The sequence below is a fragment of the Rhinoderma darwinii genome, chromosome 7 (genome assembly GCF_050947455.1).
Source record: "Rhinoderma darwinii isolate aRhiDar2 chromosome 7, aRhiDar2.hap1, whole genome shotgun sequence".
Taxonomy (NCBI): Eukaryota; Metazoa; Chordata; class Amphibia; order Anura; family Rhinodermatidae; genus Rhinoderma; species Rhinoderma darwinii.
This window is the reverse complement of record NC_134693.1, coordinates 58,171,145-58,183,418: the sequence shown is the minus strand read 5'-3', so window position 1 is coordinate 58,183,418 and position 12,274 is coordinate 58,171,145. Positions and strand designations below refer to the sequence as shown.

The 12,274-nt window shown below is 38.7% G+C and overlaps 1 protein-coding gene across 6 annotated transcripts in view; it reads right to left on the bottom strand.

The window, feature by feature from the left end:
* The window catches only part of KCNT2 (potassium sodium-activated channel subfamily T member 2), a 675,220-nt gene that overhangs the window by 70,918 nt on the left and 592,028 nt on the right, over positions 1–12,274 (bottom strand). For 3 of the 6 annotated variants that reach the window (XM_075833425.1, XM_075833428.1, XM_075833431.1), the window contains 2 exons: positions 10,274–10,402; positions 3,909–3,929 (listed from right to left, as the gene is read on the bottom strand). The exons of 1 other annotated variant lie outside the window; for it this stretch is intronic. In XM_075833425.1, coding sequence (XP_075689540.1) covers positions 3,909–3,929; positions 10,274–10,402 — 150 coding nt within the window. The remainder of the gene's footprint in view (positions 1–3,908; positions 3,930–10,273; positions 10,403–12,274) is intronic. 2 more of the 6 variants (XM_075833427.1, XM_075833429.1) reach the window with 1 other exon arrangement.

The window sequence follows — 12,274 nt, the reverse complement described above, 5'->3', positions numbered from 1 at the left end:
TCCAATAACGTCTGTAAAATATTCCGCGAGAAACGCGAGTTTTTACAAAAACTTCTGAAAATCAGGAGCTGTTTTCGCTTGAAAACAGATCCGTATTTTAAGACGTATTTTGCTAAGCCGTGTGAACATACCCTAATTGTTACAGAGCTGTACATTGTATATATATATATATATATATATATATACATATATAATATAAATAAATATATATTAAAAATTACTACAAAATTTTTATTTTTTTTATATTTTTTGTGATTTGTCTGCTCATAATAAAAATTAAAAACATGGAATTAATTGAACTAATCTAGAAAATGAAAGCCTCATAAGTCTTGTAAAAATAACCAAAGTAAAAATAGTTGTGATATTCAAAGCGGTTCCAAAGTTTTTATCGTTAAAAGAGGTGCATATCAAAAATGGAAAATTTGACCTGGACACAGGGGCATCAACGACCCTTGGTCAAGAAAGGGTTAATTTCCTTCTTTTTGTATCCACTCCTGTGTTTGGCTAAAAAACTGCCACAAAAACTGCACATGCGATTCCAACCTTAAAAAATGGTCTCATTAGAACACCAAGTGTCCATTTGCCGTATTGAGGAATAGGGACATCATTGAAGGGGGTTCCCCTGTTTGCGACTCCTTTATTTCAGCCAGAGCAGGAAGCCACTAAGTATCAGTAACTTTCACTCTGGCAAACTCAGTGTTCAACCGGAGGTACCCTACGTGCAATAACGCAGTGATCAGCTGATTGTTGGGTTGGCTTTAATATAGAAGAGGGTTGTCATGTTGAGACAACCTCTTTAAAGTAATTTTCTGAATTTTTTTATTTTTTTTTCTTCATATCATTTAAGTAAGGTTATAAAAATCTGATCTGGTCCTCTCAAACTGTGCACTTTAGATCTTTAGTTTAAAAGCTACTAAGATTCTAACATGCCAATTTTACTGGGCCTAAGAAATGTAGTGAAACACAGAAATGGAGACAAGCAGGTTTATCCATCATCCAAAGCTAAGTGTGGTGAGGTGCTGCCTTTATGGGGTGCAGGGGTGAAATTCAGTCGATTCTGCTCAGTTATGCTAAATGGGTTGTAGAATAAGCAGCTGAATCGCAGAACCAAGGAGCAGTCGGATTCTGACCCGATTCGGTCCAATTTTTAGTGTCTTAAGAATACAATTAAATTAATTAATTTGCACCAGTGGATTCCTAGGCTCCGTGACCCACTACTCCACGGCAGTGGCCTCTGTCTGACTAATGCTTTCTCTTAGGCACATGATGACATCATCCTGCCCGTCTAGTCATTCCCAGACTGCACATGCCAGAAGAAGCCTGAATCGCGGAAACAGGGATAGGTGAGTATATAAATAAATTGCACTATTTTTAAGGGTATAGGAAGGACAGCAATATTTTCAGGGTACTTTAGATATGACGCTTTTTGTGGGGACACTATGTATGGCATTATTTTTAGGGCCACCTATATGGGTAGGACGATTTTTGGCGTCACTATGTACAGCACTATTTTAGGGGACTGTGTGGCACTACTTTAGGGCAGACTACATGTGGCACTGAATTGGGGGAAGTAGCAGGCTAGCTCTGTTAACGTTGATGGCACTGTTAAAGCGCCTGGTGATAAAATATGCAGAAATGAATCAAGACATTGAAAAGCCTTCAGGAAGATCAGGGATGGATGAAGTAGAAAAGGGAAAGCGATCTACTGCAGTCAAAGAAGAGGATAATTATTCTGCCTCCGACTGTGTAGGATCAGAGACTGTGTTCTCTTTACAAGTCTGCACTGTAAAGATGTATGGTACCATTTTTTGGAAACAACAACTCCCAGAATATCCTTACCATTGTTCAGGTCATACTGGGAGATGTAGTTTTACATGCTAAAAACTTTTGGTGTTACACACACATTGGGGGGAATTTATTAAGAAGTTTTATACGCCTCTTAATAATTTAGGCACATTTCTAACCACCAAAATGTGAAATCTACGCCTTCAGTATTCCAGATTCCACCCACTAAATCCTGCCTACTTTTTAGAAAAATTTTGTGAGCAATGCAAAAGACACAAAAGTGTACATTTTTACTGCAAATTGCCACTTTTGTGCCCTTTGTGACTTCTTCGCCAGAAAACTGCCATAGAAAAGCTAATGAATCCCCCCCCATTGACTTCATAATTGCTCTCCCTAATGTTCTAAGTTCTAGTACCATATTAATGTACTATGCTTCTGGTACCATATCTATTCATGGTCTTTGGTTCTGGTACCTTGTTTATTAATTGTGCCTGGCTCTGCTACTGTATGTAATGAGCTTTGTTATGGTACTGTAGTTATTTACTTAGCTAGGTTCTGAGTACCATATGTATTTACTTTACTTAGTTCTTGCATCATATTAATTTACTGTGCTTGGTTCTGGTACCATATCTATTTAGTGTGTTTGGTTCTGGTACCTTGTTTATTAATTGTGCCTGGCTCTGCTACTGTATTTACTGAGCTCCATTCTGGTAATGTACTTATTTACTTAGCTAAGTTTTGAATACTATATGTATTTACTTTACTTAGTTCTTACACCATATTAATTTACTGTGCTTGGTTCTGGTTCCATATCTATTTAGTGTTTTTGGTTCTGGTACCTTATTTATTAATTGTGCCTGGCTCTGCTACTGTATTCACTGAGCTCGGTTCTGGTAATGTACTTATTTACTTAGCTAAGATTTAAAGAGGCTCTGTCACTAGATTTTGCAACCCCTATCTGCAGATCTGTGACGTCACTCACTTCCTGCCCCAGGTCCTGCATCGTGTCGGCCACATCGGCACCAGAGGCTACAGTTGATTCTGCAGCAGCATCAGCGTTTGTAGGTAAGTAGCTACATCGACTTACCTGCAAACGCTGATGCTGCTGCAGAATCAACTGTAGCCTCTGGTGCCGATGTGTCCTCGCTCGTCCGACACGATGCAGGACCTGTGAGTGACGTCATAGCGTGATCTCTCGAGAACACGCTGTGTGTCTGCACTGCCAGAAGCTGGGCGTTCTGAAGAGAAGTGGATGATACTTCTCGTCAGAACGCCCAGCTAGTAAAAGTAGTAAAAACGCCCCGATGTACGCACATAATACACGCCCAGTTGGACTTTTACTTTAAACACGCCCACTTGGACTTTTGCAAGCCTCATTTGCATAAATACAAAAATGGTCATAACTTGGCAAAAAATGATCGTTTTTTAAAAATAAAAACGTTACTGTAATCTACATTGCAGCGCCGATCTGCTGCAATAGCAGATAGGGGCTGCAAAATCTGGTGACAGAGCCTCTTTAAGTACTATATGTATTTACTTTACTTAGTTCTGGCACCATATTTATTTACTGTGCCTAGTTCTGGTACTGTTTTTATAAGCTAATCTTTGTTCTTGTGGAAAAAATATGAGCTTTATATCAGCACTCTCCCTTCCACCCAGTACAAAACTAAATGTGCACACCTATGGTGCTGAATTTGCATATGTATGGATGTGTTTTACACAATGAGTATGGGTAGGTATGTCATTTATAGGATATTACTGCTGTGTAAACAAATATTGTCCCTTCCCGTCTGTGGGACTGAGCGTAACTAGATTTGGACACAGATTTCGTCCCTTTGCATTACAATGTTGTTAGGATTTTGATAAACCCATAACCTTGTATTGAACAGATTTTTACAATATGTGAACATAAAAGTTTTTTCTTTGCTATTTTAGGATGTCCTCAACCCCCATACCCACCCTGCGGCAGAGATGGAAGTGACGTTTCTCTGTTTTCCTCAGGCAGCAGAAAGGCTAGGTGAACCCCTGGCCTCATGTCCACATATTTCACAAATGTAACACACATTTTTTTTATTCAGACAATAAAAGAAAACATCAGGAGCGTAAAGACAAAACAAACTTACTTGAGAGGCCATTTCTCGAGACTGACATAGGAAAAGAAGGAAAAACAGATATAGAGATCTTTTTTAACATCAGGCAAGACAAAAACAAAGGACACAATAGCTGTTATACAGAATACATACATGTGAAAAAGGACATACAGAGCGATTTGTGATACAGGTTGGATTTTAAGGAAGGCTTAAATCCAAACTGAAAGGAACAATGAGGTTAAAATAAAAGATCCAGTCATCCTAAAATTTCACATTGCTATAACATGATAGGAATTCAGGGGTGATTTTGCATGGGGTTGTTTATTAACCCCTTAATGTCCAAGCCATTTTTTGTTTTTTAATTTTTATTTTTCACTCCCTGACTTCCATAAGCCATAACTTTTTTACTATTCCGTCAATGGAGTGGTGTGAAGGCTTATTTTTTTGTGGGTGGAGTTGTATTCTGTTGGACTATTTAAGGTACCATATAATTTACTGGGAAACTGAAAAACAATTCTTTTGGGTTTTGTTTTTACGTCTTTTACCGTGTGGTAAAAACGACAAGTTAAATTTATTCTGCTGGTCAATATGAATACAGCAATACCAAATTTATGTAGTTTTTTTAATGTTTTACTCCTTTTACAAAGAAAAAAACAACTTATGTTGCCATATTCTGAAAGCCATAACTTTTTAGTTTTTCATCGAATGAGCGGTGTGAGGGCATTTTTTTTGTTGTCACGGGCTGTGGTTTTTATTGGTACCGTTTTTTGGTGCATACGACTTTTTGATCACCTTTTATTACATTTTTTTAATACTACGTTGACCAAAAAACAGCGATTCTGGCATTTTATATATTTATCTTTTTACGATGTTCACTGTTAGAGTTAAATAATGCTGTAATAAATCTGACTTATATGGATGCAGCAATACTAATTTTAATTCTAAGTTTATTTCGTCTAGTCTTTACGTTACTGTAGAAAAAAATGGTGAAAGTTTTTTTTTAGAATGTTTAATATATTTTTTTCACTACTGTAAACTTTATTTCATTTTTTTTCCTACACTTTTTATTAGGCCCTTTAGGGGACTAATGTATTGCAGTGTTAAGTGATTTTTACAGGCTTTTGTTAAGCCCTGCCAGAGGCAGAGTTTAACAGAGGCAGAGAAAAGGCAGACCTGGGGACCTTCATTAGGCCGCCAGGCTTCCATGGCAACCATTGGCACCTGGTGCCCCGGTGGGCTGATGGGCTGTCAGAGGGAGCCACCCCCCATTCTAATGGCTTAGATGCCATGGTTGCTATTGATCGCAGCATTGAAGTTTTTTAAACGGCTAGGAACAGTGCGATCGCTGTTCCTGGCTGTTAGTGGAGTGTGTCAGCTGTAATACACAGCTAACACCCGCAGCGCATGGAGCAGGCTCAGCGCATGAGCCCGCTCCATACTTCTCCCCCTGCACCATGATATACCGGCACGTCATAGTGCATTAAGCGGTTAAAGTCTCAAGAGGCACCATTTTTACTAGCAGTTTTAAAGAACATGTCCACCTTCCAGCACCATTTCACAGTTTATACATTGATATGATCTACATAAAATGTAGAGTAACTTTGTAAATGCATTGTATTTTTTTCTTAGAGCTGTCCTAACAATTCTGCTGGTTGTCATTGGAAGCAAGTAGCAAGCTTGTTGTCAGACCCCCCTTAACAATTTAGGCCCCCTTTACATGACATTATTACACTATGTATGACATGGAAAAACTGTTAGGCATCCGTTTAACAGATCCTTCACCGATAGAATATAATGGCATGCGTTTAACGTATACGTCATGAAATGGTACTAAAAAGCCAATGGTGTATACATTAAACAAATTCCTGTGACATACGCCATACTGTGGCATATGTCACCCATTGGCTCCAAGGCTAAAAAAAAGTTTACCACAGGATGGAATCATCCAGCCTAATTCGCTATTTCATACCTAAATAAAATCTCTATGCAGTGAGCTTCCCTTGTGTCAGTTGCAGGAAGACAGAATTTGATCATGTTATATGTAAAGGGACCTAGTGGATTTTCGAAAAAAAAAAAAAGCCCCGACCTTCCCAAGAATTACCTATTTCTTAAATTAAAATATAGGTGCACTCCTACCTGAGACCATCGCTAAGCCCTGCAAAATCCTGAACAATTTTATAATATTATAAAGTAATATAATTACAATAAACTGTTGTGTTAACCACTAAAGCACCATAAAACTTCAGGGAAATTAGATATAAACCAATAGCCAGCATGTATAATGTACATCAACCTTAGCCCCTTCTGTTCCTTAGATTATCAGATATATTAGGGATCAACCTCAAAACCACTCTAGACCACCAGGAGTATCACAGCAATACTAGAACTAAACCCCAAACCACCTCATGTAAAAGTGTATAATCTACTTTATGTAGAAAGTTGGCAAAATCCGTATAATCTGGGGCATTTTGCTGTCTCTATGGTGGACACCAACGTACTTGGAAACCCACCCCCCATATTGCACTTATCTCAGCTTGTTAAAAGCTTATTGTAGTCAGTCCCTGAATGTAAATTTGTGGATTCAACTTCCTTAGAAGTCAGAGAAACATGGTCAGGAAACTCCCTTGTAAATTGCTGTTTATGAAATTCCCTCATGTTATTGACCACTTAAGGACACAGGCAATTATTTATTTTTTTAGTTTTTTCCTTCCCATCTTCCAAAAGCCATAACTTTTTTATTTCTTCGCCGACATAGCCATATGGGGGCTTGTTTTTTGTTGGACAAGTTGTAGTTTGTCATGGCACCATTTATTGTACCGCATAAATGTACTGGGAAGCTGAAAAAAAAATTGTGGTGTGCAATGGGCGAAAAACTGTGATTACACCATTTTTGGGGGGCTTTTGTTTTTACGGCATCCATCAGGTGGTAAAAACTACATATTCACCTTCTTCTACAGGTTGATACGAGTATGGCGATTCCAAATTTATATGTTTTGTTTCATGTTTTACTACTTTGAAAAAAATGTAACTATTTGCTAAAAAAAAAAAAAAGATTTTGTGTTGCCATATCCTTAGAGCCATAACTTTTTTATTCTGTAGGGCGAGCTGTAGATTTCACTGATACCATTTTGAGGTACATGCAAATTTATCACTTTTTATGATATTTTTTTGGAGAGCTAGGGTGATCAAAAAAGAGCAATTTGCATGTGTTATATATTTTTTTCTACGACGTTCACCGTGCGGGTTAAACAATGCTTGTGATGGTTCAGACTTTTATGGATGCGGCGATACCAGTTATGTTAACTTTAATTTTTTTTTTAACATTACTTTAGGGGAAAAATGGGAAAATATATATTTTTTTTAACTTTTAATACTTTTTGTTTGGAACATAAAAAAATAATTATGTAACTGTTTTTTACTTGTCCCCCTAGGGGACTTGAACCAGAGATTGTTTGATCGCTTGCGTGATATACTGCAACACTAATGTATTGCAGTATATCGTGATTCTGAAACTCGCGGGGGGCATCGCGGTGGGGGCACAGTGGCGTGTTTGAGGGGGCGCCCCCCTGATTCTAACAATTTAAATGCCGCAGTTGCGATTGACTGACCACTTCATTTAAGGTGTTAAACTGGCAGAATCAACGTGATATTTGATTCCGCCCATTGCAGGGAGGTGTCGGCTGTATAACACAACCGTCACCCACTGGGTATTGAGCGCTCTCAGCCCGTGAGCCCGCTCCATACTTCCCCCTTAACGGCTTTCACATACTAGTATGTGACATGTCTTTAAGGGGTCAATATTATTTATCTGAAAGTGCCATTATTTCCAGGGCACTGTACATAGGAAATATAGAAGGATTTAAATACATAACATGAGACAATGAAAATAAGTACAATAAACATGAGCTTGCTGAGTGACAGAATAGTACAGAAGGAGTGAAGGTCCTACCCGCAAGGGCTTGCAATTTACAAGGGAAGAGATTCTGATACAGTAGGTAAGGGTAAAAGTTGTTAATGTGGTTGGGCAGTGGTGGCAGGGTTAATGTAGGTTGTAAGCTTTTCTAAAAAGGTGGGCTTCCAGGTTGCGTTTGATGGTTCGGATGGTGGGAGAGAGTTTAATGTGTTGGGATAGTGAGTTCCATAGTATTGGTGATGAACAGGAAAAATCTTGGAGACGACGTGAGCAGAAAACAACAGGAGAGCAGAGAAAAAGGTCTTGTGGGGACTGAAGATTACGTGTGGGGAGGTATCGGGAGATTAGGTCAGAGAAGTATGGAGGGAACAGGTTGTGAACAGCCTTCTATTCCATGGTTAATATTTTGAAATGAATTTTCTGGGTAATGGGTAGCCAGTTAATGGACTGGCCGAGTAAAGACACAGCAGAGAAACTAGGGCAAAGGTAATGTAGATTTACAGCGGAGCCGAGTTAGGGATGGATTGAAGGGGTGCAAGAGTATTAGATGGAAGGCCATAGAGAAGGATGTTGCAGTAGTCTAAGGCTATGTTCACACAGAGTTTTTTGACGAGTTTTTTGACGCGGAAAGCGCGCCCGAAAATGCGTTCCATTAATTTCAATGGGAGGCGGAGGCGTCTTTTTCCCACGCGCGGTAAAACCGTCTCACGGGAGAAAGAAGGGACATGCCCTATCTTCGGGCGTTTACACCTCTGACCTCCCATTGACATCAATGGGAGGCAGAGAAAGAGTATTTTGCGGCGTTTTATGCCTGCGGCGTGTAGGGAGAGGAAAATCTGCCTCAAACTTCCATACAGAATTTTGAGGCAGAAATTCTGCCTGCAAAAAACTATGTGTGAACATTGCCTAACCAGGAGAGGATGAGATGTACAAGCTTTTCTGCTGATTCAAAGTTGAGAAAACAGTGGATTCGAGATATGTTTTTGAGGTGGAGGTGGCAGGAGGTGGTAATAGTTTGGATGTGTGGTTTGAAGGATAGGGAGGAATCAAATGATATCCAGATTCAGCGGACTTGGTAGACTGGTGAAAGTATGCAGCCATTAACTGTTAGGCCGGATTCACACGAGCATGTGCGTTTTGGGCGCGCAAAAAAATGCTGCGTTTTGCGCGTGCAAAAGGTACATAACAGCTCCGTATGTCAACAGCGCATGATGCGTAGCTGCGTGATTTTTGCGCAGCCGCCATCATTATGACACTCAGTTTGTATATTTGTAAACAGAAAAGCATGTGGTGCTTTTCTGTTTACATTCATAGTTTTTTACTGCTGTTGCGTGAATCACGCGTGTCACACGGAAGTGCTTCCATGTGCTGCACATGATTTTCACGCACCCATTGACTTCAATGGGTGCGTGATGCGCGAAAAACACACAAATATAGGACATGTTGTGAGTTTTACGCAGCGGACACACGCTGCGTGAAACTCACGGACTGTCTGAACGGCCCCATTGACTAACATAGTGAAAATCACACGCGTTGCACGGACGTATATCACGTTTGTCTGAATAAGCCCTAAATGATATTTCCAGTAAGGAGGTTGAGCGAGATGGGGAAAAGATGTAGAATTAATTAACTAATGTGAGAAAAAAATTCTTCAAAGTCTTTTTTCAAACCTGGCAAAGAAAGCAACTCAAATGTGATATATGTTTTATTATATTATTTCAGAAATGACAGAAAATAAAGAGGCATTTGATAGCTTAGCAGATCATATTAATGCATACTATTCAAGGCCAAATGACAACATTGAAAACCTGTTTATTTCCTATGTTTAGCTTTGTGTATTTACATCAAACCTATGATACTCCTTTATATCCAAAATATATCAGCAACATTCAAGATCTCTAACAAAGTTGGTTTCACAAAGATAATATATTGGAACTATGACTTATTAATATATGTATAACACTGTTGAAAAAATTATTGCAGGTCTGCCATAAGGGCAGTAGAGACACTACTGTAGTTGGAGAACTAGTCTGTTGGTTGCCACCAATATCCTAAGAATTACTGCATTTCACAGGCCCCATTTAATTTTTCGTACTGCTCTCCGGGTTATATCGTAAGGGCATGAAAGGGTGTATAACATACTACTCCCTCGTCTATTTCTACCAGAGGGTACGTGCATGGAAACGGAAATAATATAATCTTTATGCTGCATTATAACCATGTTATTCCCTTCCCAAACACCCTCTCTCCGATGCCCACAAATTGTATGTTATGGGGTAGAGTAGAGTATAGGACATGTGGGGCAGAGTTCAGGGTGCCCTGACAATTAGATTGTACAGGTCTCAGATGTTTTAAATGGTAGCACGGCTTATTTTTGTAACGGTCAGGACTGGTAAAGTTTTAGTTTACTACAGTTTACTGAATACTTTGTATAAATTAGCAGGACATTTACATTCTCTGCTTGTGAGGTTTCTTTCATACCAACCTCAGATGTGGTAAGTTTTTGGCTCTCTGTTTTGTAGACTCCAATCGGTATGTCACCAGATGATGAGCATAGTTTCTGGTAAAGTCTTCCATATGTCCTTATCCATAAGTCGTCCTCTGTAATTTTCATCTGAAAAATGTGCATATTACACATTTTATTTTTTTATTTAATGATTAATAGAAATGTGTGAATCTTTAAAACCCTTCTTCTCCTCTGATTCTCTAAAATGTGAATAGCTGAGATTACGGCAATCCAGTGCTGTCACTCCTGCGGCAGTCCAGGTGCTTGTTTACATGCACGTAGCATGTAACCGCTGCAGTCAATCAGATGGCTCAGTGGGACTCATCGGCCATATGTTGTATTTCTAGAATTATGCCAGAAATACGATACATTACCAGAGAAGCCCGCTGAGCCCTCTGATTGGCTACAACAATCGCGTGCTACATTTTTTTTGTTTTATTTATTTAATTTTCAGCTCCTAAGAATTTTTATTTTTTACTTTCCGGATAACCCCTTAAGGCTTTGTTCACATCTGGGTCAGGGTTCCGTTTTGACATTCCGTCGGAGCTTCCCATCAGAACAGAACCCTGAGTGAAACAAACGTAAACCATAGGTTTCCGTTTGCATCACCACTGATTTCAATGGTGACGGATCCGGTGCAAATGGTTTCCGATTGTGTCAGTTATGCAAGGTTTCCGTCGTTTTGACAAAATCAATACCGGTATTCATTCTGTCAAAGCGACGGAACCCTTGCACAACTGAGACAAACGGAAACCATTTCCACTGGATCTGTCCCCATTGAAATCAATAGTGATGCAAATGGAAACCTATGGTTTCCATTTGTCTCAGTCAGGATTACGTTCTGACGGGAATCTCCAACCAGGGGTGGGGGGGAGAGTATGTTAATGAATGAAGGAGGAGAGGTAAACCTTAGAACTTTATTTACCCCATTGATTCAGAGAAAGATTTAAAAAAAAAACAAATATAAGGTATGAGCCTACGGTATCTACACCTAAAAGCAGAAACTATTAATTGTTGGTCAGGCTTGATCAACATTAATACAAGGATTCTATACATTTACATAAGCACTGTTGTTATTTTATTGTCCTTTTTATTTTCCAGTACTGTACAAATGACCAATATCTTGTAAGAGTTTCTCATCTGCAAACTAAATAAGATGTGTAAAATATATACAAAAGCCGAATAAAGCCAAAAGGACCCAGAAGGGTCTTAGTCCACAGCCGTCAGACCCTCACTGGATGGACATTGAAGGCATATCCTATCAAAATGACATTAATGTCATAAGTAATACAACCCCTATAAGTAAAAAACCAACACCTTACAAGACTGACATTGGTCATTTGCATATACAGATGTAGCACAGTTTATCTTGACTTTGATAACTTGCTGCAGCGTGATACCATACAACAAAAGACATTGAAAAGTAATTGGAAAAAGTCAAGTTAAAGAATCTTGCCACTGTGTATTTAGTGCCTAAGAGTCAATATAAAGATGGCTACATCTATAGTGTAAAAAAAGGTTACAATGCCTATATCACTTGACTAGGTTCATTATCAGTGGTAGGAGATAGAGTTTTAGCTCATATAAAATGGCAATAAAGATCACAAACAAAAATAATGAGTGCAAAGGAAATTGTGATGTTGCCTAAAACAATCAATCAATCAATCAATCAATCAATCAGATTATATTAAAAAGTAAGAATCAAGTATTAGTGATCGTGGTCAGTACCACTACATACTATATATTAAAAAAAATTAACAATATCACAGTATGTGTGTACTTATTTTTTGTGGACTTGCAGTTGTGTAAATGAGTAGTAATATCAATGAGAAAGAAAATAATGATAATTAAAAAATAAGGACAGAAGACAAATATTCTGGCTTTTTCCAGGGGAGTTATTTAAGGGATGACAGTTCTTTGATTTGTCTGGGCCCTGGAACTATATGGCATGTATTCTTGCTTCTCTGAAACTCCAATTAT